Source organism: Strongylocentrotus purpuratus, unplaced genomic scaffold (genome assembly GCF_000002235.5).
Source record: "Strongylocentrotus purpuratus isolate Spur 01 unplaced genomic scaffold, Spur_5.0 spur5_scaffold_5, whole genome shotgun sequence".
NCBI classification, from domain to species: domain Eukaryota; kingdom Metazoa; phylum Echinodermata; class Echinoidea; order Camarodonta; family Strongylocentrotidae; genus Strongylocentrotus; species Strongylocentrotus purpuratus.
In genome coordinates, this window is record NW_022145611.1 from 39,159,696 (window position 1) to 39,183,115 (window position 23,420).

At 40.7% G+C, this 23,420-nt stretch overlaps 2 protein-coding genes across 2 annotated transcripts; both read left to right on the top strand.

Annotated features, from left to right (window-relative positions):
• Positions 1–1,687: 1,687 nt before the first annotated feature.
• Positions 1,688–10,838, top strand: LOC115929625 (neuroligin 4-like). Its single transcript, XM_030999202.1, has 8 exons — positions 1,688–1,709; positions 2,440–2,517; positions 6,728–6,846; positions 7,163–7,324; positions 7,995–8,288; positions 8,742–9,079; positions 10,104–10,297; positions 10,549–10,838. The coding sequence occupies exons 1-8, from the start codon at positions 1,688–1,690 to the stop codon at positions 10,638–10,640; spliced, it is 1,299 nt and encodes a 432-aa protein (XP_030855062.1). The 3' UTR covers positions 10,641–10,838.
• Positions 10,839–12,869: 2,031 nt separating this feature from the next.
• LOC115918236 (cholinesterase 1-like) lies at positions 12,870–21,167 on the top strand. The gene is made up of 9 exons (XM_030999769.1): positions 12,870–13,463; positions 14,455–14,614; positions 15,556–15,633; positions 16,008–16,126; positions 17,885–18,049; positions 18,606–18,893; positions 19,298–19,632; positions 20,130–20,323; positions 20,843–21,167. Exons 1-9 carry the CDS (start codon positions 13,095–13,097, stop codon positions 20,932–20,934), a joined length of 1,800 nt encoding a protein of 599 aa, XP_030855629.1. The 5' UTR covers positions 12,870–13,094; the 3' UTR covers positions 20,935–21,167.
• The last annotated feature ends 2,253 nt before the right edge of the window (positions 21,168–23,420 follow it).

Consider the following 23,420-nt stretch of genomic DNA (forward strand, 5'->3'; position numbering starts at 1 on the left):
TGTTGTATTTATCAATACGTGTCTTTGCATAATTAGACGGCCTGCTAAATAAACCATCTTGTGCACAGCTGATTAGAAAATATGGTCCGGAAAGTGGTATTTGCGTTCCCTCTCGTTTTAAGCATCCTGCTCTGTTCTGTTGAGAGTAGAGGAACACCCTTCGTGGACACCCAGAATGGTCGAATCTTGGGTAGGACCATCGAAGTCACACCTTGGCAGATTCCAGATAGTGAGACCATTGTGGTGGAGGCATACACCAAGATCCCTTATGCTGAGTCTCCGGTTGGAGAGCTGAGGTACAAACATCCTGTCAAGAAAGTTTGGACGGGAGAGGTAGACGCCACCAAACCAAACGTTGCTTGCCCTCAAGTCCCTTTGATAGGATTCACTGTAGAAATGGAAGAGACAGAGGATTGTCTGTACTTGGATGTCTTTGTGTCGTCACCACGGGCAAGTATAGGAACACAGAAATCGAGTAACACCTTTATCATTGAACAGCGGGGTATCCTCAAAGGACAGTGTATAGGCCCGTATCCGGACACCTACCCCCTAGGAGTCCCTAGGGTAACCACCCTCTAGGTCGACTACCCCCGGGACAACTACCCCCTATACGACAACCATCCTCTAATACAACTTCCACCGGACAACTATCCTAGGGGGGTAGTTGTCCGGGGGTGGTTATCGCGGGGGTAGTCATCCTAGCGCAGTGGCGTACGCAATTTTTTTTCAAAGGGGGGGGGGGGGTTAAAATCGGGCCAAAAATTTCGCAACGACTCAGCCAGCCGATTCAGCGGGGGGGGGGGGGGTAAAGTCACCTTTTTTTAGGTCAGCCATTGCCATAATTTTGTTTTGTTTTGTTTTTGTTTTTTTAAATAAAAACAAACAAATCAAAAGGGGGGGTTCCCCCCCAAAAAACGCAAAACATACACATAACAAAAACTCAAGGGGGGTTTAACCCCCCCCCCACCTGCGTACGCGCCTGTCCTAGAGGATGGTTGCCCTAGGGGGTAGTTGTCCTAGGGGGTAGTTGACAGGAGGTGGTTATCTGGGGGTGAATGTCCAGGGGGTAGATGTCCTAGAACCATATAAAGACGTTGATCATGATCAGTGGACTATAGTCAAAATGAAGACATTAGATGGAATTTGGTAAAGTCTTGCTCAAAATATTTAAAAAAAAGAATGCAGACTATAGTCCACTGATCATGATCAACGTCTTTATATACCTCCAATCGATTCGAGAGACACTTGAACATCCAATAGTCCTGTAATAAACAACGTATCATGTAAGATGAATGTGCTTCCTATACTGCGTTTGTCCTATCCCCCACCCCCTCCCCCTCCATGCAAACAGTTTTCTACAGATTTTATTGACTTGCTGGGAAACAAATCAAAAATACAATTAAATCTACAGGTACGTCTTCAACAATAATATTATTATCAAAAGTTTCTCCTTTTTTATATACATTTTTTACGAAAATATCTTCAGCTATAGTACTCATACTTATAATAAGAACCAAACCTTTAAACAAAAATTGTCAAAATATTACAGCCCAAGTCAGCGGCTGTGATGGTGTGGATTCATGGAGGAGGGTTTCGCGCAGGTGCAGGATCGGTACCTGAACAACTTCCTATACCATTATCATTTTATGGAGAAGTCATTGTCGTCACTTTCAATTATAGACTTGGAATGCTGGGATTCTTGAATACAGGTGAGATAAGGTAAAGGCAAAGGGAATTTGAAAAAATAAAGAAAAAAGTGGTAGATAAATTTATTAGTAAGAGAAGAACAAGAGAGAGAGAGAGTGTGTGTGTGTGTGAGAGAGAGAGAGAGAGAGAGAGAGAGAGAGAGAGAGATAGAGGGGGGTGGAGGGGGTAGAAAGGAGGGGAGAGAGAAACGAATGATTAAATAAAGTGGAAACAAGACGAAGCCAAAGATCATAATAGATTATTTAGGTAGTAAAAAAATGATGATGATTATACTGATGGTGATGATAAAGGAGAACAAGGAGTTGTAAAAGAAGAGAGAGAAGAAGGAGAAGTAAAAGGAGGACGAACAGTTTCCTAAGCTTTAGGCTCACCCAAAGGCTATCATCATCATCTTCGTAATGAAATGATTTCTTTAGAAATAAATTGGAATTTGAAGACAATGTAACCGATTCGAACAAAACAAAACACCTTCAATTTCCAGTTTCAAAGATCATCTTCTTATATTAAAAACAAAAATCTATGACATATATTTAGATGTTTTAATAAAAAAAATATGAGTTGTATGCAGCCCTGCACTTTAACAGGAATCAACTTATATTTGGATGTCACCGGACCTTTAAGTCAACCATCGGTTATTTATTTTTATTTTTGAGATTACTTTATGCAGATGTCGGGAAGCTTGGTTTTCTTTCTTATCATCATAGTCCTATTTGTATTTGAACATATTTACAGGTGACGGAGAACTTCCAGCCAACCTTGGGATGTTTGATCAGCGGGAAGCACTCACATGGGTTCAAGAAAACGTAGCAGGTACATGACAGTTCATAACATGACACTTGACCAACTTGCATAAAACCTTACAAAATAGTATAAGCTCGCTTGTAGTTATGAGAGTTTAGGAGCGCTTTGTCAAAAGGTTTTTTTTTCCTCTTGGCAAAAATAAACTTGCTTGCAGGTGAAGTAACAATTGAGAATTTTTCGTTGGTCCAGACCAGCTACTGTACTTGTGATGTCCGTTTCTATTTTTAAAATTTAACATCAAGCAGGGGCGTAAATCCCGGGGGGATGGGGGGGGGGGCTGCATCCCCACTGGCTTGAAGTAGGGGGATGGCCTGTACAATCATCCCCCCTGATATTGCAACAACAAAAAGAGAGAAAAAAAAAGGAAGAAGAAGAAGAAGAAGAAGGAGAAGAAAAAAATGTGATTGTTTCAATTTTAGCATAATACATGAGAAAAGAGTTATTTTTTTAATGTAAGTATAACTGTATAGCCTACACGGATATAGTATGTCACGATCATTAAGAGTAGTTGCGCGACGTGCGCGAACAAGCACTTCATAAACTTTAGAATAGTTTTTCGTTATTTTGCAAGGTATTATTATAGCCCAGACGTAAAGTGCGCCAGCGTTTAAAAGTGCAATCATGTACAGTAAATGCCCGGCTCCCCCACTTAGTATTATTTAGGGTACGCGTACGCTCGTTCCCGCCCTTTAAAAGCACACCCCCCCCCCCAACCGGACTGCCAACATTTCTGAATCCCCCTTTCGCCGGCTTTTCGCTGGCTTTTCCTACCTTGGAGACCCCCCCCCCAAATCCGGAACACTGCTAAATGTACAACCCCCCCCCCCCCCCATTTCAGGTGAGCTCTAGTCGATCGAGGGGGACTGGGGGCCAATGCTTTTACTTTTCAAATGAAATAATCCTGAATGAGCTTTCAAAGCTAGCAGGAATTTTAGGAATTTGATCCCGGGATTTAATCAATTTTTCTATGATATTCAAGATAGAATGGTACAACGAATCGTCTTCTTTCTCTAATGATTTAATGAAACGTAAAAGCTTCCGCGCTTCGCGCAGAAGGTGGGGGGGGGGGGGGGGGGGGAGGGAAAAAACTGAATTCAGATGAGGATTAAAAGTCGAGAACGGTACAACGAATAATCTTCTTTCTCTAATGATTTAATGAAACGTAAAAGCTTCCGCGCTTCACGCGGGAGGGGGGAGGGAAAAACTGAATTCAGATGAGGATTTAAAGTCAAGAACGGTACAAGGAATCGTCTTCTTTCTCTAATTATTTAATGAAATGTAAAAGCTTAGGCGCTTCGCGCGGGAGGGGAGGCGGGAACTGAATTCAGACGAGGATTAAGAGTCGAGAACGGTATAACGAATCGTCTTCTTTCTCTATTGATTTAATGAAACGTATAAGCTTCCGCGCTTCGCGCGAGAGGGGGGGGGGAACTGAATTCAGATGAGTATTAAAAGTCGAGAACGGTACAACAAATCATCTTCTTTCTCTAATGATTTAATGAAACGTAAAAGCTTCCGCGCTTCGCGCAAGAGGGGGGAAGGGAAAAACTGAATTCAGATGAGGATTAAAAGTCGAGAACGGTACAACGAATCGTCTTCTTTCCCTAATGATTTAATGAAACGTAAAAGCTTCCGCGCTTTGCGCGGGAGGGAAGGGGGGGAACTGAATTCAGACGAGGATTATTTTCGAGAACGGTACAACGAATCGTCTTCTTTCTCTAATATTGTTTGTTGTTTGTTCGTTTGTGTGTGTGTGTGTGTGTGTGTGTGTATGGTGGCACTGAAGGGTCATCGCGAATAGACTAAATCGTGAAAAATATGCGATAAAATTCACGATATCGTCAATTTTATCGCATATTTTTCACGAAGAAATTCACGAAATTGACGATATCGTGAACTTTATCGTGAACTTTTCACGATGAAATTGACGATATCGTGAATTTTATCGTGAAAAGTTCACGATATAAAGTTCACGATATCTTCAATTTTATCGTGTACTCTATCGTGTACTCTATCGTGTACTCTCCTGACGGGCGCTTCGTAAACAAAACCAGCCCTAGCTGGGGGAGACAGAGAGAAGGAAAAAAGGGAAAGGGAAAGAGAAGATAAAAGGAAAGAAAGAATAATAAGAAGAAAAGAGGGAAACGGGGGGGGGCGAAGGGCTCTTGCCTCCTCCTCACTCCCCCCCCCCCCCCTCCCCGCCAAAAAATAAATCAGAGAGAGAGAAGGGAAGGGAAAGGGAAAGAGAAGATAAAAGGAAAGAAAGAAGAGGAAGAAGAAGAAAAGAGGAAAACGGGAAAGGGCGAAGGACTCTTGCCCCCCCCCTCCCCCCCCCCGCCAAAAAATAAATCAGAGAGAGAGAGAGAGAGAAGGGAAAGGGAAAGGGAAAGAGAAGATAAAAGGAAAGAAAGAAGAGGAAGAAGAAGAAAAGAGGGAAACGGGGGCAAAGGGCTTTTGCCTCGTCCCCCCGCCCCCCGCCAAAAAATAAATAAGAGAGAGAGAGAGAGAAGGAAAGGGAAAGAGAAGAAAGAAAGAGAAAAACGAAAAAGAGGGAGAATAGGAAAGAAAGGAAAAGAAAGAAAGAAAGGAGGCAAGAGCCCTTCGCCCCTGTTTCCCTCTTTTCTTATTCTTTTTCCTCTTCTTTCCTTTTATATTTTCTTTCCCTCTCCCTTCTCTTTCCCTTTATGGCGGGAGGGGGGAGGGGGAGGTAAGAGCCTTTCGCCCTTCCCCCGTTTCCCTCTTTCCGTCTTCTTCTTCTTTCTTTCCTTTTATATTTTCTTTCCCTTTCCCTTTCCCTTCTCTCTATCTCTCTCTCTCTCTCTCCTATTTATTTGTTGGCGCGGGAGGGGGGAGGAGGCAAGAGCCCCTCTTTTCTTCTTTTTCTTCTTCCTTCCTTTTTTATTCTCTTTCCCTTTCCCTTCTCTCTCTCTCTCTTATTTATTTTTTGGGCGGGGATGCAAGAGCCCTTCGCCCCCGTTTCCCTCTTTTCTTCTTCTTCTTCCTCTTCTTTCTTTCCTTTATCTTCTCTTTCCCTTTCCCTTTCCCTTCTCTCTCTATCTCTTATTTATTTTTTTGGCGGGGGGTGGGGAGGGAGGAGGCAAGAGCCCTTCGCCCTTCCCCCGTTTCCCTCTTTCTTCTTATTCCTCTTCTTTCTTTCCTTTTATATTTTCTTTCCCTTTCCCTTCTCTCTCTTATTTATTTTTGGCGGGGGGGGGGGGTGGGAGGAGGCAAGAGCCCTTCGCCCTTCCCCTGTTTCCCTCTTATTCCTCTTCTTCTTCCCTTTCCCTTCTCTCTCTCTCTCTCTCTCTCTCTCTATTTATTTTTTTGGCGGGGGGGGGGGGGGGGGGGGGGGTAAGAGCCTTTCGCCCTTCCCCCGTTTCCCTCTTTCCTTCTTCCTCTTCTTTCTTTCCTTTTATATTTTCTTTCCCTTTCCCTTTCCCTTCTCTCTCTCCTTATTTATTTTTTGGCGGGGGGGGGGAGTGAGGAGGAGGCAAGAGCCCTTCGCCCCCCCCCCCCCCCCGTTTCCCTCTTTTCTTCTTATTATTCTTTCTTTCCTTTTATCTTCTCTTTCCCTTTCCCTTTTTTCTTCTCTCTGTCTCCCCCAGCTAGGGCTGGTTTTGTTTGCGAAGCGCCCGTCAGGAGAGTACACGATAGAGTACACGATAGAGTACACGAGAAAATTGACGATATCGTGAACTTTATATCGTGAACTTTTTACGATAAAATTCACGATATCGTCAATTTCGGGAATTTCTTCGTGAAAAATATGCGATAAAATTGACGATATCGTGAATTTTATCGCATATTTTTCACGATTTAGTCTATTCGCGATGTCCCTTCAGGGCCACCATTATGTGTGCGTTTATGGTGTGTGTGTGTGTGTGCGCGTGTGTGTGCGTGTGCGTGTATGTGTGTGTGTGTTTGTGTTTGTGCGCGATCGCGCGCGCTTGCGTAAATTAGTGTGGGCGTGTGCTCGTGCTAGTATGTGATGGCTATCGCCGATCATCCCCCCCCCCCCCCCACTCCTCGGTACAGATTTACGCCCCTGACATCAAGTACCACCTCGTTGCCCCAACATACTACATAATTAGGAATGACTGGTTGCCCGAATAGTGGACGTTTCAAAATCCTCGGACCAGCAATCCCTATCACCCACCCTCTACTCTCAGCCCCTGTATAAAATACATCACGTATTTTCTTCTTTTTATACTCTTTGCAGCTTTTGGAGGTGATCCTGCACGGGTTACTATATTTGGTGAGAGCGCTGGAGGTACGAGTGTTAATTTTCATCTTGTATCACCGCTTAGTGCTGGACTGTTTAATGGTGCTATACTACAGGTTCGTAAACTTTAAAAAAACACAATAGTAACCTAAAATGATACTGTGATGCACGGTATCTTTTGCACTGAACCTAGCTATATATGATAATTAGTTCTAATAGGCCGAACGTTCTGGTTCCGATTGACAAGTATTGTTTTGTTTTTCTCCACTCAATATATACTCTCCATGATCTCTGGGAGTTTCTGCCTTGCTTGAAAAGCGTATTTCTCTAAACAAAATAGTTTTTCCGTTATGATTATTAACGGATATTTTATTGACTAAGCACTTTCAAGAATATTATCAGCTATGATTATTATTTAAATGTGTATTGTAGAGTGGGAATGGCCTCCTTCAATCGAGACTTGATACAGATCTCGTCGACAAGACATTCAACTTTGGAAGAGGAGTCGGGTGTGACTTCAACAACAGCAAGGATCTTGTGGACTGTTTGAGAGGAAGATCATGGGAAGAATTGAAAGATGGATATATGAACTTGGTATGTACATGTATCTATCTAAGCTTGTGAGTCGACGATGCAACAGTTTGAATAAAGGAGGTGTTGATAAAACTTCTGATCAAGAGCCAAAAATGTCTAAGGGGATTATCATAATCGGTGCTGACAAGTTATTTGCAGTAAAAGGGGAAGGTACTATCAATTCCCGATTGGCTATATAGAGATTCCAAGCGTTTACTAGTTTCCAAGGATACACAAATAAAAACTGTCATGTCAACATTTCATAAAACATAGTCTCGTGATTTACATAATAATGAACAGAGATATATTGGTTCACTTGAGTAAAGTGAAGTGTCACGAATTTTCAAAGAATGATGTCTGGGTGAGGGTTTGTTTTGGGACAGGGGTCTGTGGTTTAGGACGAGAAGAGAAGTGGAAGAAAGAGATTGAGAGAGAGAGAGAGAGAGAGACAGACAGGGAGACAGAGAGAGAGAGAGAGAGACAGACAGAGACATATACAGAGACAGAGAGGAGGATGGTAATATGCTCAGTCAAAGCCAAGTACAGTTTTAATGGGCTTAATGAAGTTTTTGTGCTTCACTCTTTTTTTTTTTTGGGGGGGGGGGGGGGGTGTATTTTTAAAGTGCACTCGATACCGATAACTTATTTTGACTTAATTTTCCTTATTATTTCAACCTTTCATTTTGAAAAGTCTCCAGATACAGTTGATCGAGCAGTCGGCTGCATTGTAGATGGACACTTCTTACCTGATAAACATATCAACCTCATGCTCAAAGGACATCTTAACGTTGACAACGTCCTCCGTGGTTCTTTACCCAACGAAGGGGCTTGTTTCTTGGTCTTTGGTCGCCTTGCTTCCACTGAAGACATCCCACCTCCTGTTTTAACTGTCGAGGAATTCAAGGCTCAGCTTGTAAGGTTTTTCAAAGTTGAGGACCCACGTCTTCTGGATACGCTCACCTTCATGTACTCTGATTCTGCACATGTACGTACGTATACACTCTATGGTTAATCTTCGACTATACATATTTCTGTATCGAATGTTTAGTTTTGTATCACCACAGCTTAGGCGCGTACGCAAGGGGTGGGGGTTTTGGGTTTTACCCCGCCCCTTAATTTTGGTATGGGTGTGTTTCGAAGGAACCCCCCCCCCTCAATTTTTTTTAAGAAAAATAAAAATAAAAATAAATAATGTGCTAAAGGGTGACAACAAAAAGTGACCCTACCCCCCCCCCCCCCCCCCCTCCCCTACTAAACGAAATATCGGTGGGCATAATTTTCAAATTTCCGGGACAAAAAAATATGTGCTCTTACCCCCCCCCCCCCCCCCCCCCGCGAAATTTTCGGCGCGATTTTTAAATTTTAACCCTCCAGATTAGAAGCAGAAGGAAACTCATGTTGGCTAAGAATAATCCGTTGACATTTTTTTATTAAAAAGATTACAGGGCAAACGGGCGACTACTTCCAGAAGTTGGCAGACATTTTCACAGATTTCTTCACTTGCTCCGTCAATTCATTCTCCAATCTGATGTCAATCATGGCAGGAAAGACGGTCTACCTCTTTTCCATGACACATATACCCTCTCACTCGGCCCTGGGTCCTCTGAAATGGGCAGGAGCAACTCATGTAGAGGATATCCCGTATGTCTTTGGCAGTCCTCTACTGCGTGAGAGGGAAGATGGTCCTAAGGGCATGTCTGGATTCTTCGATGGGGCTGAGGAGGCGGCCTTGTCCAGACAGATTATGCGATACTGGTCTAACTTCGCAAAAACAGGGTAAAATAAGATAAAAACAAGATGCATTTATAGTCAAAAACAAAATATCCATGAAATCAAGTACACGATCTTTTTTTCTTCCTTTCTACTTCTCATAACTTTATATGAATCGAACTTATTTCGTCAGTCGGGTTCTACAGCCCATAAGATCAACGGCCCATGTCGGACTGCGAGACTGACAAGACCGGTTCCCTTATACAAAGTTTCTTGGAGCTCACTAGACGGAAGGCTAACGACATTGATTTACGGGCCATTACTTTTTTTTTTACTCCATTTTATATGGATTTTTTGCCAATTATTATTATTATTATTACTTATATCGCGCTTTTCCCATAAGGCCCAAAGTGCTTACAATGAATCAGAATTCAAATTTAATATGTAAATACATATAATAAGAAAAACAGTCTTACAACTACAAACTGCACCAAAACATGTGTTTTTAAGGCCTTTCTGAAGGGAATAACTGATTGAGACTGCCTGATTCTAACTGTAGATCATTCCAGTATTTTGAAGCAGATACAGTAAATGTCCTATCACCGGCTAATGTGCGGTAACTGAATATGTGAGACGGAGAGGATCACTGGCTGACCTCAATGCACGGCAGGTGTATATAAATTCAAACAGGTATCTAAATACCAATAGCTGGGGCTACGCGGCCAATGCGGCGTCCCATAGCATTTCTTATTTAGTTTGTGGATCTCATGGGCCATGGTCTCATGGGCCTTTTGAATTCCTAGTGGACTGTCAATCTCGATGGCCGTTGGTCTACTATTAGGATTGTCTTTGACGGTTGGAAAGGCCCATCTCTATTGTATACAGGGTTTCAGGTAAATTATGCTTTAATCGTTGTCTGACCAAATTAAAAAGTACCTCTCCAAAATTTTTGATGTCAAACAAACTAACTTCAGATTCAGAACATTATGAAACAGGGGGGATAAGATGCTTCTCCCGACAAACCCCTTGATTAGCGGTAGTAATTGCAAATTAATATTTCAATCAAATTTGTCCCTCTTTTTTTTACCAGGAATCCCAATTTATCATCTCAAGATCCAAAGGTAGTCAATAACCCGCTCGATCTTGAGGAATGGCAACCGTTTACAAATGAACAACCCTACTACAAAGAATTGGATTATGGATTCCTTACGAGGGAAGGTGTGGTGAAAGCCAAGGAGTGTCACTTCTGGACCTCAGTCTTCCCCAAGATGGTAGCCCAATCATGTGAGTGTTTTCCACAGCCACTATTCCGAGTTTTCAGTCTTCTTCGTACATCATTAAATGTTTACACAGGGATCTTTACAGAGTTGTAGTCTTTCAGTTTTTGTCTAGTTTATCTTGTAGTTACTTAATAACTTCACCTTGACAATTCCAGATTATCTTCTCTATCGCTAAAAGCTCCCGTTCCCCTGGTTATCTTCTGCCTTTTTTTTATTTTGAGGTGATAATTTTTAACTCCTTATTTTTATTTCTAGTTGAGCTGTTGAAGCTGAGGGCGATGTTAGCCGACCAAGTAGCTGCTCATAGCACTGGAACATGCGATGGTGATTCTTGTACAGAACCCTGAGAGTGAAGCACACTCTTTTGAGAACTAAATTTGAAAAAGTATGGATAAATGAAGTGCTTTTGGGGGGTTAATTCTCATTCTCTTCACATTACATTACATGAATTTACGAGTTGACAGTGTTGCTCCTTCGACTTCGAGCACCAGGGGAGGGGAACCGTCTCCACATAAAGGTAAAATCAACGTGTTTTTACCTGTTTTTTTCAGGGGAGGGGGTTGGAAATTGGTCTCGAAATTTGAAAAATTGACATTTCGCTCCACTGGGGGGTAAGGTCACCTTTTTAGGACAGCCAGGGGAATAAGTTTTATTTATTTTTTATTTTTTTAATAATAATAAAAATTTTAAAAAAATCCAAGGGAGGGGGGGGGGTGTTTAAGGGGGTGATGGGGGGGGGTTTGCACACATAAAAAAACCAAAGGGGGGGGTTAACCCCCCAAACCCCCCCCCCCCCCCCCCCTGTGTACGCGCCTGATGGGGAGACAAAAGAGGGGTGGCAGAAACCTAATAGAAATATTGAGATGAAAGGAATATTATGAAATGGAGAGATGGGATACAGAGTGGAGGAAATAAAGAGACATCATTTTGATCGGAAGCATTTGTTTTCTTTTCTAAATTAAATGTGTCACACAACGGTCCCATTAGCCCAGTATAACGACGAGACAAAAAGTTCACCAGACAGTCAGTCCAGGATACCGACAAAAAATATCATACATAAGCCTACATAAAAGAAGAAAGTTTCAATTAAGAGGTTTAAAAAACCGACGGCCGACAAGATCGAAAGTCCATGACACTGACAAAACAAAATAGTCCATGAAACCGACAATAAAGCGTTCTCGTGCATGGCCGCCCCCTCATTTATACAAGACGCAATGTTTTAAACGGCTTACAATCACCATATTCGGGGAATCCTTGATTGATTTATTCGACAAGCTTCAATAACAGATCAAAAATAAGTCAGCTTGAACAGGATAACCCCCTTGGGCATCCCCTGCTGAGCTTTTCACCTGAAGGATTTTACTTCCCTGAGATTGGTATCACCCCCCCCCCTTCCTCCCCCAAGCCAAGTGCATGGAGAAGGCCACTGGAATCGGGATCCACGGGGAAAATAATTGTGGGAATATTTGGCACATAACCCCGCATACCCCGGGAAGCGTTATTTTTTTCTGCGGCACAGATTGGGGCTTTTTTTTAAAAGGGGTCTTGATTTACAGACTAATAGTGGTCGTGCGTGTACTACTAGAGGTCTGTTTTTAATATTGTTACATGTAGAAAATCAATACATCAACAATTAAAAGGGAAATTGGAAATCTGAAGAGGAGGCAGCACGTCAATAAGGAGAACATCACAATAATTAGTCAATAAAACTTGACTAACTTGAACGAAGAGGAATGTTATCTAAACACATAGTTCGCGATGGATATTCAAACTTCTTCGTAGCTCTATGCGCTAGCGAACATGACTAGTCTCACGTACGTGCAGACACTATTCAGAAGGAAAGAACGTACTTCTCATAGGCTCAACACGCACCATGCCCCAATCTGTGCCGCAGAAAAAAATAACGCCCCCGGGAAGAGAGAGAGAGAGAGAGAGAGAGAGAGAGAGAGAGAGAGAGAGAAAGCCCAAGCGATTCCCTAAATCATATTTCCATAATATAATTATGCACTATGTACACACCTAACTGAAATGAAGTTATTCGAAGTGTGCTGCATTCTGATCAGGTTTTGCAACGGTAACCGTTGTAAAACATCTCTGGCAGGGGCGGATCTACGGGGGGGGGGGGAATTATGGGGTTTAACCCCCCCCCCCCCCCCCCCCCCCCCCCTTGGGCTGCCAAGTGAAAAACGCCATCATGTGTCCAGACCCACACAGTATTAGCTGATGTTAGTATAGATGCCAGGAAAACATCACTTACAGGGGGTTCAAAAAAGCAACAAAACAAATTGGGTCAATTAACCCCCCCCCCCCCCCTGGCCCAAAGCTAGATCCACCCTTGTCTGGTATAAATCATACAATAAAGTTATAGCTCCTTTTTTTCCGCCAGAAGTATACCCAAACCATAATGTACACGATGCATGCCTTGCCTCATGATGAGGTTATAACAATGTTATAACCAGGATGATACACATCGCCTCACTTTATGAAATACATACAATTGGAAACCTTTAGCGTTTGGACGTATGCTCTTATCACTCACACGTTCAATGTAAAACTAATAACAAAATGTCCAAAGGTCGATTCGTACGCAAGACTTTGTCGACCGTGCCAAAAAATTTAGTCTCTATTATCAATATACAAAGTCATAGAAATATAAGCACTGTACACTGGAAACACACCAGGTAGAGGCTTACCCAGATATAATAGTAGCATGCAAAGAACTGTTTCATTCATCAATGCGTGTCTTTGCATATGAGACGGCCTGCTAAATAAACCATCTTGTGCGCAACTGATTAGAAAATATGGTCCGGAAAGTGGTATTTGCGTTCCCTCTCGTTTTAAGCATCCTGCTCTGTTCTGTTGAGAGTAGAGGAACACCCTTCGTGGACACCCAGAATGGTCGAATCTTGGGTAGGACCATCAAAGTCACACCTTGGCAGTTTCCAGATAGTGAGACCATTGTGGTGGAGGCATACACCAAGATCCCTTATGCTGAGTCTCCGGTTGGAGAGCTGAGGTACAAACATCCTGTCAAGAAAGTTTGGACGGGAGAGGTAGACGCCACCAAACCAAACGTTGCTTGCCCTCAAGTCCCTTTGATAGGATTCACTGTAGAAATGGAAGAGACAGAGGATTGTCTGTACTTGGATGTCTTTGTGCCGTCACCACGGGCAAGTCTTTTTCATTTTTATTTTTATTGTTGTATCTAAGTTGAGGGCTGCGGGCACGTCAAGCTACTTTGCTTATTTCTGTAGCCCTCCTGCATCTAATGTATGTTAATTATGCATGAAATATATTTGTTTAATTTCGTTTATTATCTGTATAAAATGATATACACTTAAAATATTGTATCTAACCATATTATGTCATGAAAATGTATGACGAAAAAAAGAAAAAAGATGCCGAAACCAATAAATCGAATCAAATCAAATAATTATATAAGCGTGAGAACCATCCTTCCCTCCCCTTCCCTACTATACATTCTCCATGATTAAAAAGGTAGTACATACGTACGCAGACTCGTATATTATGGCATAAGTAACTCATGAAAATACATGTATGACCAACCAGTAGTACCAGTGTTACGTGAACCAGTTAATAATGTATAAAATGAGAAAAGGGAAAAAGTTTTCAGTATTTTAATCAGTTACCAAAACCCCGTAATTCGACAGCTCTTGGTAACTAGTACTCTGAGCCTCTCGTTACAAATGTCATAGCATGTAGATGTATATTATACAACAATGTGCTCTCCTGAACCTGGTCGGCATATTACAGCACTATGACAATCATTACAATTCACATTAATATTACCTTACTCCAACTTACTAGTAGTTCAATGTACATACCACACATTAAATACCAGATACTAGGTATGGTACTATTGACTGATATGAATATGACGATAATCAAACATTAAAATTTAATGGGACATAATTCTCCTTGAGGGTTATAGGCCTAGAGGTTTATTCGTCATAAGTCTATGGTGCCTCCATCTTTTCGATAAACATTAATGTATCCTAGCAGCATCAGCCACGGTTTTATAGCCAGAGTCAGTAGCTGTAATGGTGTGGATGTCTTTGTGCCGTCACCTCAGGCATGGAAAGAAACAAAAATGGCTAGTATAAGACTCGAGTAACATTTTTTTCTTTCGTAACATTACAGCCCAATCCAGCGCCAGTGATGGTGTGGATTCATGGAGGAGGGTTTTTCGCAGGTGCAGGATCAGTACCTGAACAACTTCCTATACCATTATCATTTTATGGAGAAGTCATTGTCGTCACTTTCAATTATCGACTTGGAATGCTGGGATTCTTGAATACAGGTGAGATAAAGCCTAGATAGTGGAAAGGAAGTGGACGGGGGGAGGGAAGGGAGATAGAGAGAGCGAACGAGAGAGAGAGAGAGAGAGAGAGAGAGAGAAAGAGAGAGAGAGAGAGAGAGAGAGAGGGAGATACGGGGGAGGGGGGGGGGTAAAATAACGATACTATATACTACCACCACCGCCACTACTACAAGTACTAGGCCTACTATTACCACTGCTACTGCTGCTGCTGGTACTTCTATTGCTTTTTAACAACAAGGACAACAACAATATTATTATTATTATCAGTATCACTAGACCCTATTATAATTCTTGTCATTATCATTATTACTATTATTGGTGTTATTATTTTATTCAGTATGATTGTCATCATCATCATCGTCACCATTGACCATAATCAGTTTATAAATAAAAGACGGAGAAGAAGAACGAAGAGCGGGAGAAATAAGAGAAAGAGAAGGATTAAAAGAGAATGATGAAGAAGAGAAGATTAGGGATATCGATGCGTCGATTTGTATGTATTTACCTATAGACCAACATAGGGCTATAAAATATGAACATAAACAAATGATTATAATTCTCAATAATAAAAAAAAAAGGGGGATAACTCTATTCAGAGCCATAAGTATGATGGATCCGTTCTTTCTATAGAGGTCCAGAAAAAAATGTGATCCGACACCCTTGCTTAGGAGGAGGAGGAAATGGAAACTAGCCTGTGTCTGTCGTCCAGTCACAGCTCCAGGATTTGAGAAAAAGATTAATAAATAAATACATACACAATAACGTGGTGATGTCCCTCCTCCATCCCCTTTGACTCAAGTCTTGAACATCGTATTATCATTTCCTTTCACGACCGTCATTTAAATGAAATAAAATTGACATTTATATCTTCATTTTCAGAAAAAAGTTGCCTTACTTCTAAATCATTCTGACTTTAACAGGTGACGGAGAAATTCCAGCCAATCTTGGTATGTTTGATCAACGAGAAGCACTGATATGGGTTCAAGAAAACATAGCAGGTAAACATCGAATGTTTCTATAACTATCAAAAGTGATAATATTTAAAAACTGGAAGTATAATACTGGCTTTTCGGAATTTCAGATTTTCGAGCCCATAGCGTTATACAGGAATCTGGCGAACAATCAAATTCCATATCCGGCCCTTGGGCTCCCGTGATCATTATATTCTCGGGAGGAAAATTCACCCCTGCCTAGGAGTGTATTTTTGCTTTTATCACTCCTCCCTCCCCTCCCCAATCCGAGGAAGTAAATTCGAAGAAGAATGTTAGTGATCTCCGACGATCTTGCATGGATCCGACCATTCAGCCCCAGTACTGAGTTTGTCAAAGAACTTCATTTTCTTCTACTTTTATCAAACGTTTAATATTTTCAGCTTTTGGAGGTGATCCAGGGCGTGTAACTATATTTGGTGAGAGCGCTGGAGGTGCGAGTGTTAATTTTCATCTTCTATCACCGCTTAGTGCTGGACTGTTCAGAGGTGCTATACTGCAGGTGTGTCCCTTGCTCTTGGTTGCTAAAAAAGTTTATACTCCAGTCATACCAACAAGACCAACACCAAACCCCCAAAAGACTGAACTAAACATTCTTAGTCATCAGTTGGTCGGTTTGACGTCGGTTTTGTGATGTGACTGTGGTATTGATATTAATATTATTATTATTTTTTTAGATATTTTCTAAGGCAGATTTATTTCTGCGTTTATTAACAAAATCAAAATGAAATATACACAGAGCATTTCTTTCAATAAAATTAAAAGAAGAAAACAATGAAATTAGAACAGTTATACAATAATAATATATAAATGTGACAATAATTCAACTTAAATATTCTAAAAATAAATAGATGCAGTAGACCAACCATCATAAGCAGTGAGTTTAAATTAAAGTAATAAGAATGTTAAACGTATATGTTAATCATATACAGAAACGTTCTTATGCCAACTTTTGATGTCTTATTACTTAGACGATCCCTTTATTCTTCTTCTGTTTCTTCATCTCCTTCTGCTTCTTCTCCTCCTGCTCTTCCTCTTGTTCCTTTTATCTTTCTCATTCTCTCTCGCACATTAAGTGATAAGCACTTCATAAAATTCGTTATTAACATCATTATAGACAATAAAAACCAAAATACGATATAGGCCTATATCAAACATCAAGAAAGAAAGTTCTTACTCTATTCAAGGAAGGGAATTTACAATGGCTTTTTGAGTTCATTATGGGGGCGATTCCATACGACAAATGACATTAATCCATAAAATCCATTAAAAATCGCTAAATATGACTATAATGGCTAATGGTATATTGATACCAGAAAGCACCATTCAATTCACCGGCATATCAAGAGATTCTTCATTTTTAGATGAAATACGTTGAAAGATGAGATAAGATGAGACGGGACGGAATCGGCCTTTAGTGATCCCTCGGTAACAACGGACAGTACGAAATGTTGTCGTGGTAGACCTTTAAAGTATGTGTCGTGGCCAGACCTTGCGACATGCGCGAAATCTATTTCGAGTGGTCATAAGGGCTACGACACATTAACGATCGTTTGGCGATGGGGACGCGTCAAAAAAAAGACATGTCGTGTGTGTGCATGTCGCAAGAAATTTCCGTCGTTCGACAGTCGTGGGACCATCTCGAGTCGCGGGTATTGTCTGCCGGGCTGTTTTCACGTGATCAGGTCGTGGTTCACTCTCCCGACTAAATAATGAGGCCTGGTCTGCTACCTGCCAAGTTGCTCTCGATATTTTGTCAGTGGAAAAGAACTCTACCGAATTTGTATCCAGAATGCATCCCAAGAAGAGATATGTTGCAAGACTAACGAAATATCTAACGCACGACATAATTGCAATGTCGTGTGGGCCTCTTACGAAATATAATATTTGTGAGATAATCTTGCAACACTGTCAGTGAGACAGTCGTAGGATAACCTTGCGACAGTCGTAAGATTGTTTCACTAAACAAATTGTTCTGGTATCCACGACTAGATAATGTATCGCACGGCAGTCGTAAGACAGACTCACGACACCCACAAGACATAGATACCACCAAAAAAGAAAATCGTCGAAAACAAAAGGCGCATGTCTAATTTTGCCTCACGATGGCAAGTCGATGCCACGGTTCTCCCGATGATCCATGATTTGCCCAAATTGTCTGTAGTGTCGTGGCACAAATGCGTCATTTTTAGGTGTGACCACGCCTTTAAATGGGAGGAAATGTGAATAAGAAACTGCACGATGTTTAACTTTATTCTAGAGTGGGAACGCCCTTTTGAATATGGGTAATACCGACCTCGTCGAGAAGACATTCGAGTTTGGAAAAGGAGCCGGATGTGACTTCAACAACAGCAAGGATCTTGCGGAATGTTTGAGAGGAAGATCATTGGAAGACTTGAAGGATGGATATATTATTATAAACGTGGTATGTACATGTATATGAATACCCTTGATGTTTCTAGGAAATAATATATATCGTTTTCTATTCAATTTGTTAAAAACATTTTTTTACCAAATTTGTGAAGATATTTCTGACAGCTACACTCTATTGAGAATTAAATAAGATATACCCAATATTAGGCGAAAAAGGCACATGCATATTTGTTCGGTAAAACATTGCCCAATATTGGGTTCAAAAAATTTACTTATTTTAGTACAAATATTGGGTAAATTCAGTTTCTTGGGCCATATTCTATAGTGTACAGATGCGAAATTTTTATGAGCATTCCACAACGTTGCATTTCAATGTTGATTAGCTAAAATTATATTAATGACGATAATCATCTTTGAATGGAATGTGGCATCAGACTTGGATAGAGCTGGGAGGAGGTCCCACAATGCACCTGCATCCCTACCCCCTTTTTTTTCAAGTTAAGAGGGGACACCTTTTGTGATCTATTTAACGATCTTTGTTGGTTTTGCCTTTAAAAAATTGCGATAATTCGAGGAAATAATCACTTTTTTATAATTTCATCTGATAGCATCCAGGTCATATAGAACTCGCCCCCGTTGTGGATGGGCACTTTTTAAATGATACACCACTCAAGCTGATGCAGCAAGGACATGTGAACGTTGATAACGTCCTCCATGGGGACTTACTCAACGAAGGGTCCTGTTTCACCATCTTTACCGGTTTCGCTTCCACTGAAGACATCCCTCCTCCTGTTTTAACTCTCGACGACTTCAAGAATCATCTTGCGAACTTCTTCAAGATTGATGATCCGCTTATTCTAGATACGATTGTCTTTGTGCTCTCTGACTCGGCACATGTATGTATACATCACTAATTATGATCTCTCAAAGCTGAAGCATAATATATCTATTTCCAATCCCCTTAATCCACTGTCGATGTAAAATTTGTTTATCGGAGAAGTCTGCCACCAGTGGAAGATTTCAATTAAGCTGATAATAAAATTGTTATTCGCACATGTATGGGATGATAGTTTCTTCTTTGGTCACTAGTGGTTTTGTTCGAACGCATGCGTAATAAGAAAGTAATTTCTCGTAATAACATAGATAAATTTCATAATGATTACCGATAAATCCGGAATCTACGTACATGACATGACAAACTTGTTATTGTTCCTCATATCAATCCCTATGTAGATTATAAATATTAAACTTAACAATGATGCAATGTCTGTAACTGAGGCTTATCTTTTTATAATTAAAGATTACAGGAAATAAAACTGACTATTTTAAGGAGTTGGCAGACGCTTTCGATTCTATAATCTCTTGCCCGATCAATCCGTTTTCCAATCTGCTGTCAACGGCGGGTAAAACGGCCTACCGCTACACTATGACACACGCCCCTTCTCACTCGGCCCTGGGTCCTCTGAAATGGGCAGGAGCAACACATGTAGAGGATATCCCGTACGTCTTTGGCAGTCCTCTACTGCGTGAGAGGGAAGATGGTCCTAAAGGCATGTCTGGGTTCTTCGATGGGGCTGAGGAGGCGGCTTTGTCCAGACAGATCATGCGATACTGGTCTAACTTCGCAAAAACAGGGTAAAACTTTATGCTTCTTCAGTTCAAAAAAGTTTTAATTACTTTAATTGGGCTAATTATCTTGATGTAGGTATCGGAATTCAGCTTATATAGACACAGTTCTTTCGCAACTTCATATGTCTATGAATATAATTTAAAGACCTAGATCTCACAAAATCGTAAGTTGTTGGTGTCCTACTATAAGTTGCAGGGTTTCTGGGGCCGGTGCCAGGGTGCTGGAGTACTTGGATGCAATGAACGTGCTGGGTTGTGCTCGGCGAATGCTGAGGGTACAGTAAAAAGTTATGTAAAAGATTTATTTTTTAATCGAAAAGACACCATTAGTAGAATATCCCTCTTTTCCACCCTGAAGCAGCTCCAGTGAAAAAAAAAATCGTTCCTTGGTGCCTGTGGAATAGTTTGGCGACTGTCTCCCATTTTTCGAGCTGTGTGAGGCTTTTCTTGAAGCCCCCTCTAAAACACGGTTTTCCCCGATTCTCTCAATGATCTCTTTACAGGAATCCCAATTTGTCATCTCAAGATCCAAAGGAAGTCAATAACCCGCTCGATCTTGAGGAATGGCAACCGTTTACAAATGAACAACCCTACTACAAAGAATTGGATTATGGATTCCCTACGAGGGAAGGTGTGATGAAAGCCAAGGAGTGTCACTTCTGGACCACTATCTTTCCAAAGATGATGGCCCAATCATGTGGGTGTACATAACTTACAGTGATTTTCGTGATTTCTGATTTGCTTTATTTTCTTTCTTAATAGATATGCTTGAATATAGTCATGGACTCATGGTAGTTTCTTCATCTCATGTGTATGCATAATTTAAGAACATAAATGACATGGTACTTTCCATGATGTTTTATAATCTATACTTTAAGACGTGATTATCTTTTTATGATTGCGACCTTTATTATGATTGATGAAAAACTTCCGCATTTCAATAACAATTATTTTCTTCTGTTCGACATCTTTATATGACAACGAATAAAACTATAATCTTATTTAGTAAAGTACAAGAACAAATTCAAGAGCTTCTTCCCCCCCCCCCTCTCTCTCTCTCTCTCTCTCTCTCTCTCTGTCTCTCTCTGTCTATCTCTTCCCCCCTCTCTCTCTCTCTCTCTCTCTCTCTCCCTCTCATATCTTCTGTGTGTTTGTCTCCTATTATACACGGCTTAATTTTAATGACGATATCATCACACCTGTTCTTTATTTCTAGTTGAGCTGTCGATGCTGAAGACGATGTTAGCCGACCAAGTAGCTGCTCATAGCACTGGAACATGCAATGGTGATTCTTGTCCGGAGGAGTGATGTCCGAAAAGCTCTGTGGCGGGGCGGGGGCTGGGTGGGGACGGGGCAGGTGTGCATGGAAGAGGAGGGGTGGTGAGTGGTGCCAGGTAAAGCTTTAATTAGGAGGTAACACATAATTTAAAAACTCACACCCGCAATGTACCAGCAGTTTACATAAATATTTTTTTGCTCGCTCACAAAACTTTAGGAATCCTGTCAAAAAAACGTCAGCCACACCCCCTACCCCCCCCCCCCCCCCCCGTGATTGCCCGTACGCCTATTTTCTAACCAGGGTCCCGTTTTTAAAGAATCTCGATTGATCAAAATCAATCTCATGTCTTCAAAACAATCACAAGTTTGCAGTCTCATATCTTGTATGTACATATTTTTTATTAATATCAACTCTTTATAAAAACGGGGCCCAGGGATCGTTACCCGACCACACTGCCTATGCTTTCCATATTCGAATATAGTAATAATTGCTTCATTATCTAATTCTGGTGAGTTCTGGGAGTTATATATTCATCATTAATTCTACGTTATGATTTTACGTATAGGATAGACCGTTACAGACCAACGATTTGTAAGTGTGATTTAGAAAATTGCCAGGTGCCTTTGCTAGATTACAACTTCTTGGTTCATGTACCATTAATGTCAAATGAACAGGGATTTTGGTGGGGTCATTTTGTTTGCATTTCGTTGCTTTCGTGTAAATATTGAACAAAACACCTGAACTCATGTATCATTTTGTTTTCATTATATTGAACAAATATTAAGTCTATTTGAAGCAAACCATGTTTTTGAGTGTTTCGTAACTCACTCAAGAATGAAAGGTGAAGTGGTTGAATTAGGGTCTTCGTTAAATACTTTTAGATGTAAATTGTACTATGTCACATTCTCAAGAAAACAAACTTAAACAAATTATAAAACTTGGTAAGGATATGAATAATTTAGTTGCTAACTGTATATATACACTGTAGTAGCATTGCCGTCCCTAAGGAAGGGAGAGGCCCCCGGTAAATTTGGAATAAAACTACAAAGTTGGTTAAAAATGCATTTCTTCAAAGTGTTATAATTATGCATGTATTTCTTTATCAAGGGAAATAATAATAAAAACAAACAAACATGTCAGCCATACATATAAGAACGTTGCAGGCTGAATTATTATGTAGACTTATTCAGCGTGATTCAACCGGGGTCCCGAGAGTGAAATTTAAGTAATTTGAAAACTACATTTTTGGAATAGATAGATAAATGGTTTATTGATTAAAAAAGAAAATAACACATTGCGGTAAAGCCAACTTGCGATGACTTTACGATATAGATCATACAAAAAACTCATCCGCATTGGCAAATATAACACAAGGTTATCAACAAATATCATTTCGTATTATATTTTCTTGATTTGTTTTGTATAAACTAACATGACATTATTGATTCGATATTCTACATGACAATGTTATAATATATATAAAATTCTACAAGCAATAGTTGATAAATATATTTGTTAAAGATTTCATGAAAACGAAGTATTAGTGACCGCATTCATATCTTGTATTCAGACACTCCTGTGTATATACTCTGATTGGTTGTATATGCATGCATAGGGCTATAAGGCGGGGGCTTGGGCCGGGGGGGGGGGGTGAGGTTGAACTGCTTCCCGATATTCCAGTAACAATAATCTTATTTTCAGGCAGCGAGGTGCTTGAATATCGTCTTGATTTTGGGCGGCAAGGTGCCCGGATGTTATCTTTTGTATTTTGATGGGGAAAGGACATTTTAAAGATAAAATAGAATCTGTCCTTTTCCTTGCTCGCTCTTCTCACTCTCAAAATTTAGAAACTTGATGGTTTCAAGCAGCAACATACCTGAATATCTTTACCTACAAGCAGCGAGGTGCCCAAATATCCTTGTATTCCGAAGCGAGGTGTTCATATCTACAATGACGTATTTCGATAACAAAATAGCATTTTTTTCATAAACAAAGTGTCATTTGCTCGTTCGCTTCATTCCCTCGCAAAATCTAGAAACGGGATGGTTAATATTTGGGCAAGATGCGTCAGCTACTCCCCCTCCCCCCTTTTCCCAACTTTTGGAAAGTGTACCCGTCTACATCTTGTGTATATGCACAGACATGTTATAGACAGGATCCCTATCACATGTAAATTGACGAGTACCCCCGCGAGTACTAGAGCGATGATCTGAATTTAGAATTAAGACCCGAAAACTTTATACATGCATTTCTAAAAAGGATGCAGTGAATTCAAAAGGTTGAAACGCTGGTATAAAATATATGAATTTCAGCAGCAGTATAACGTACTTTGATATAAAGGATCATGTAAGTCGAACAAGATTGGCAAGACGTGTCCTTGTATCGTTCTTTAGAATAATAATATTCAAAACGACATATTGGATCATTCCTGTTTTACCTTAGGGGTGATGCCTATTTGCGGAGACATGGACAAATCCCTATTTTGGGGCTATTTTTTAGGTAATATATCTCAAAT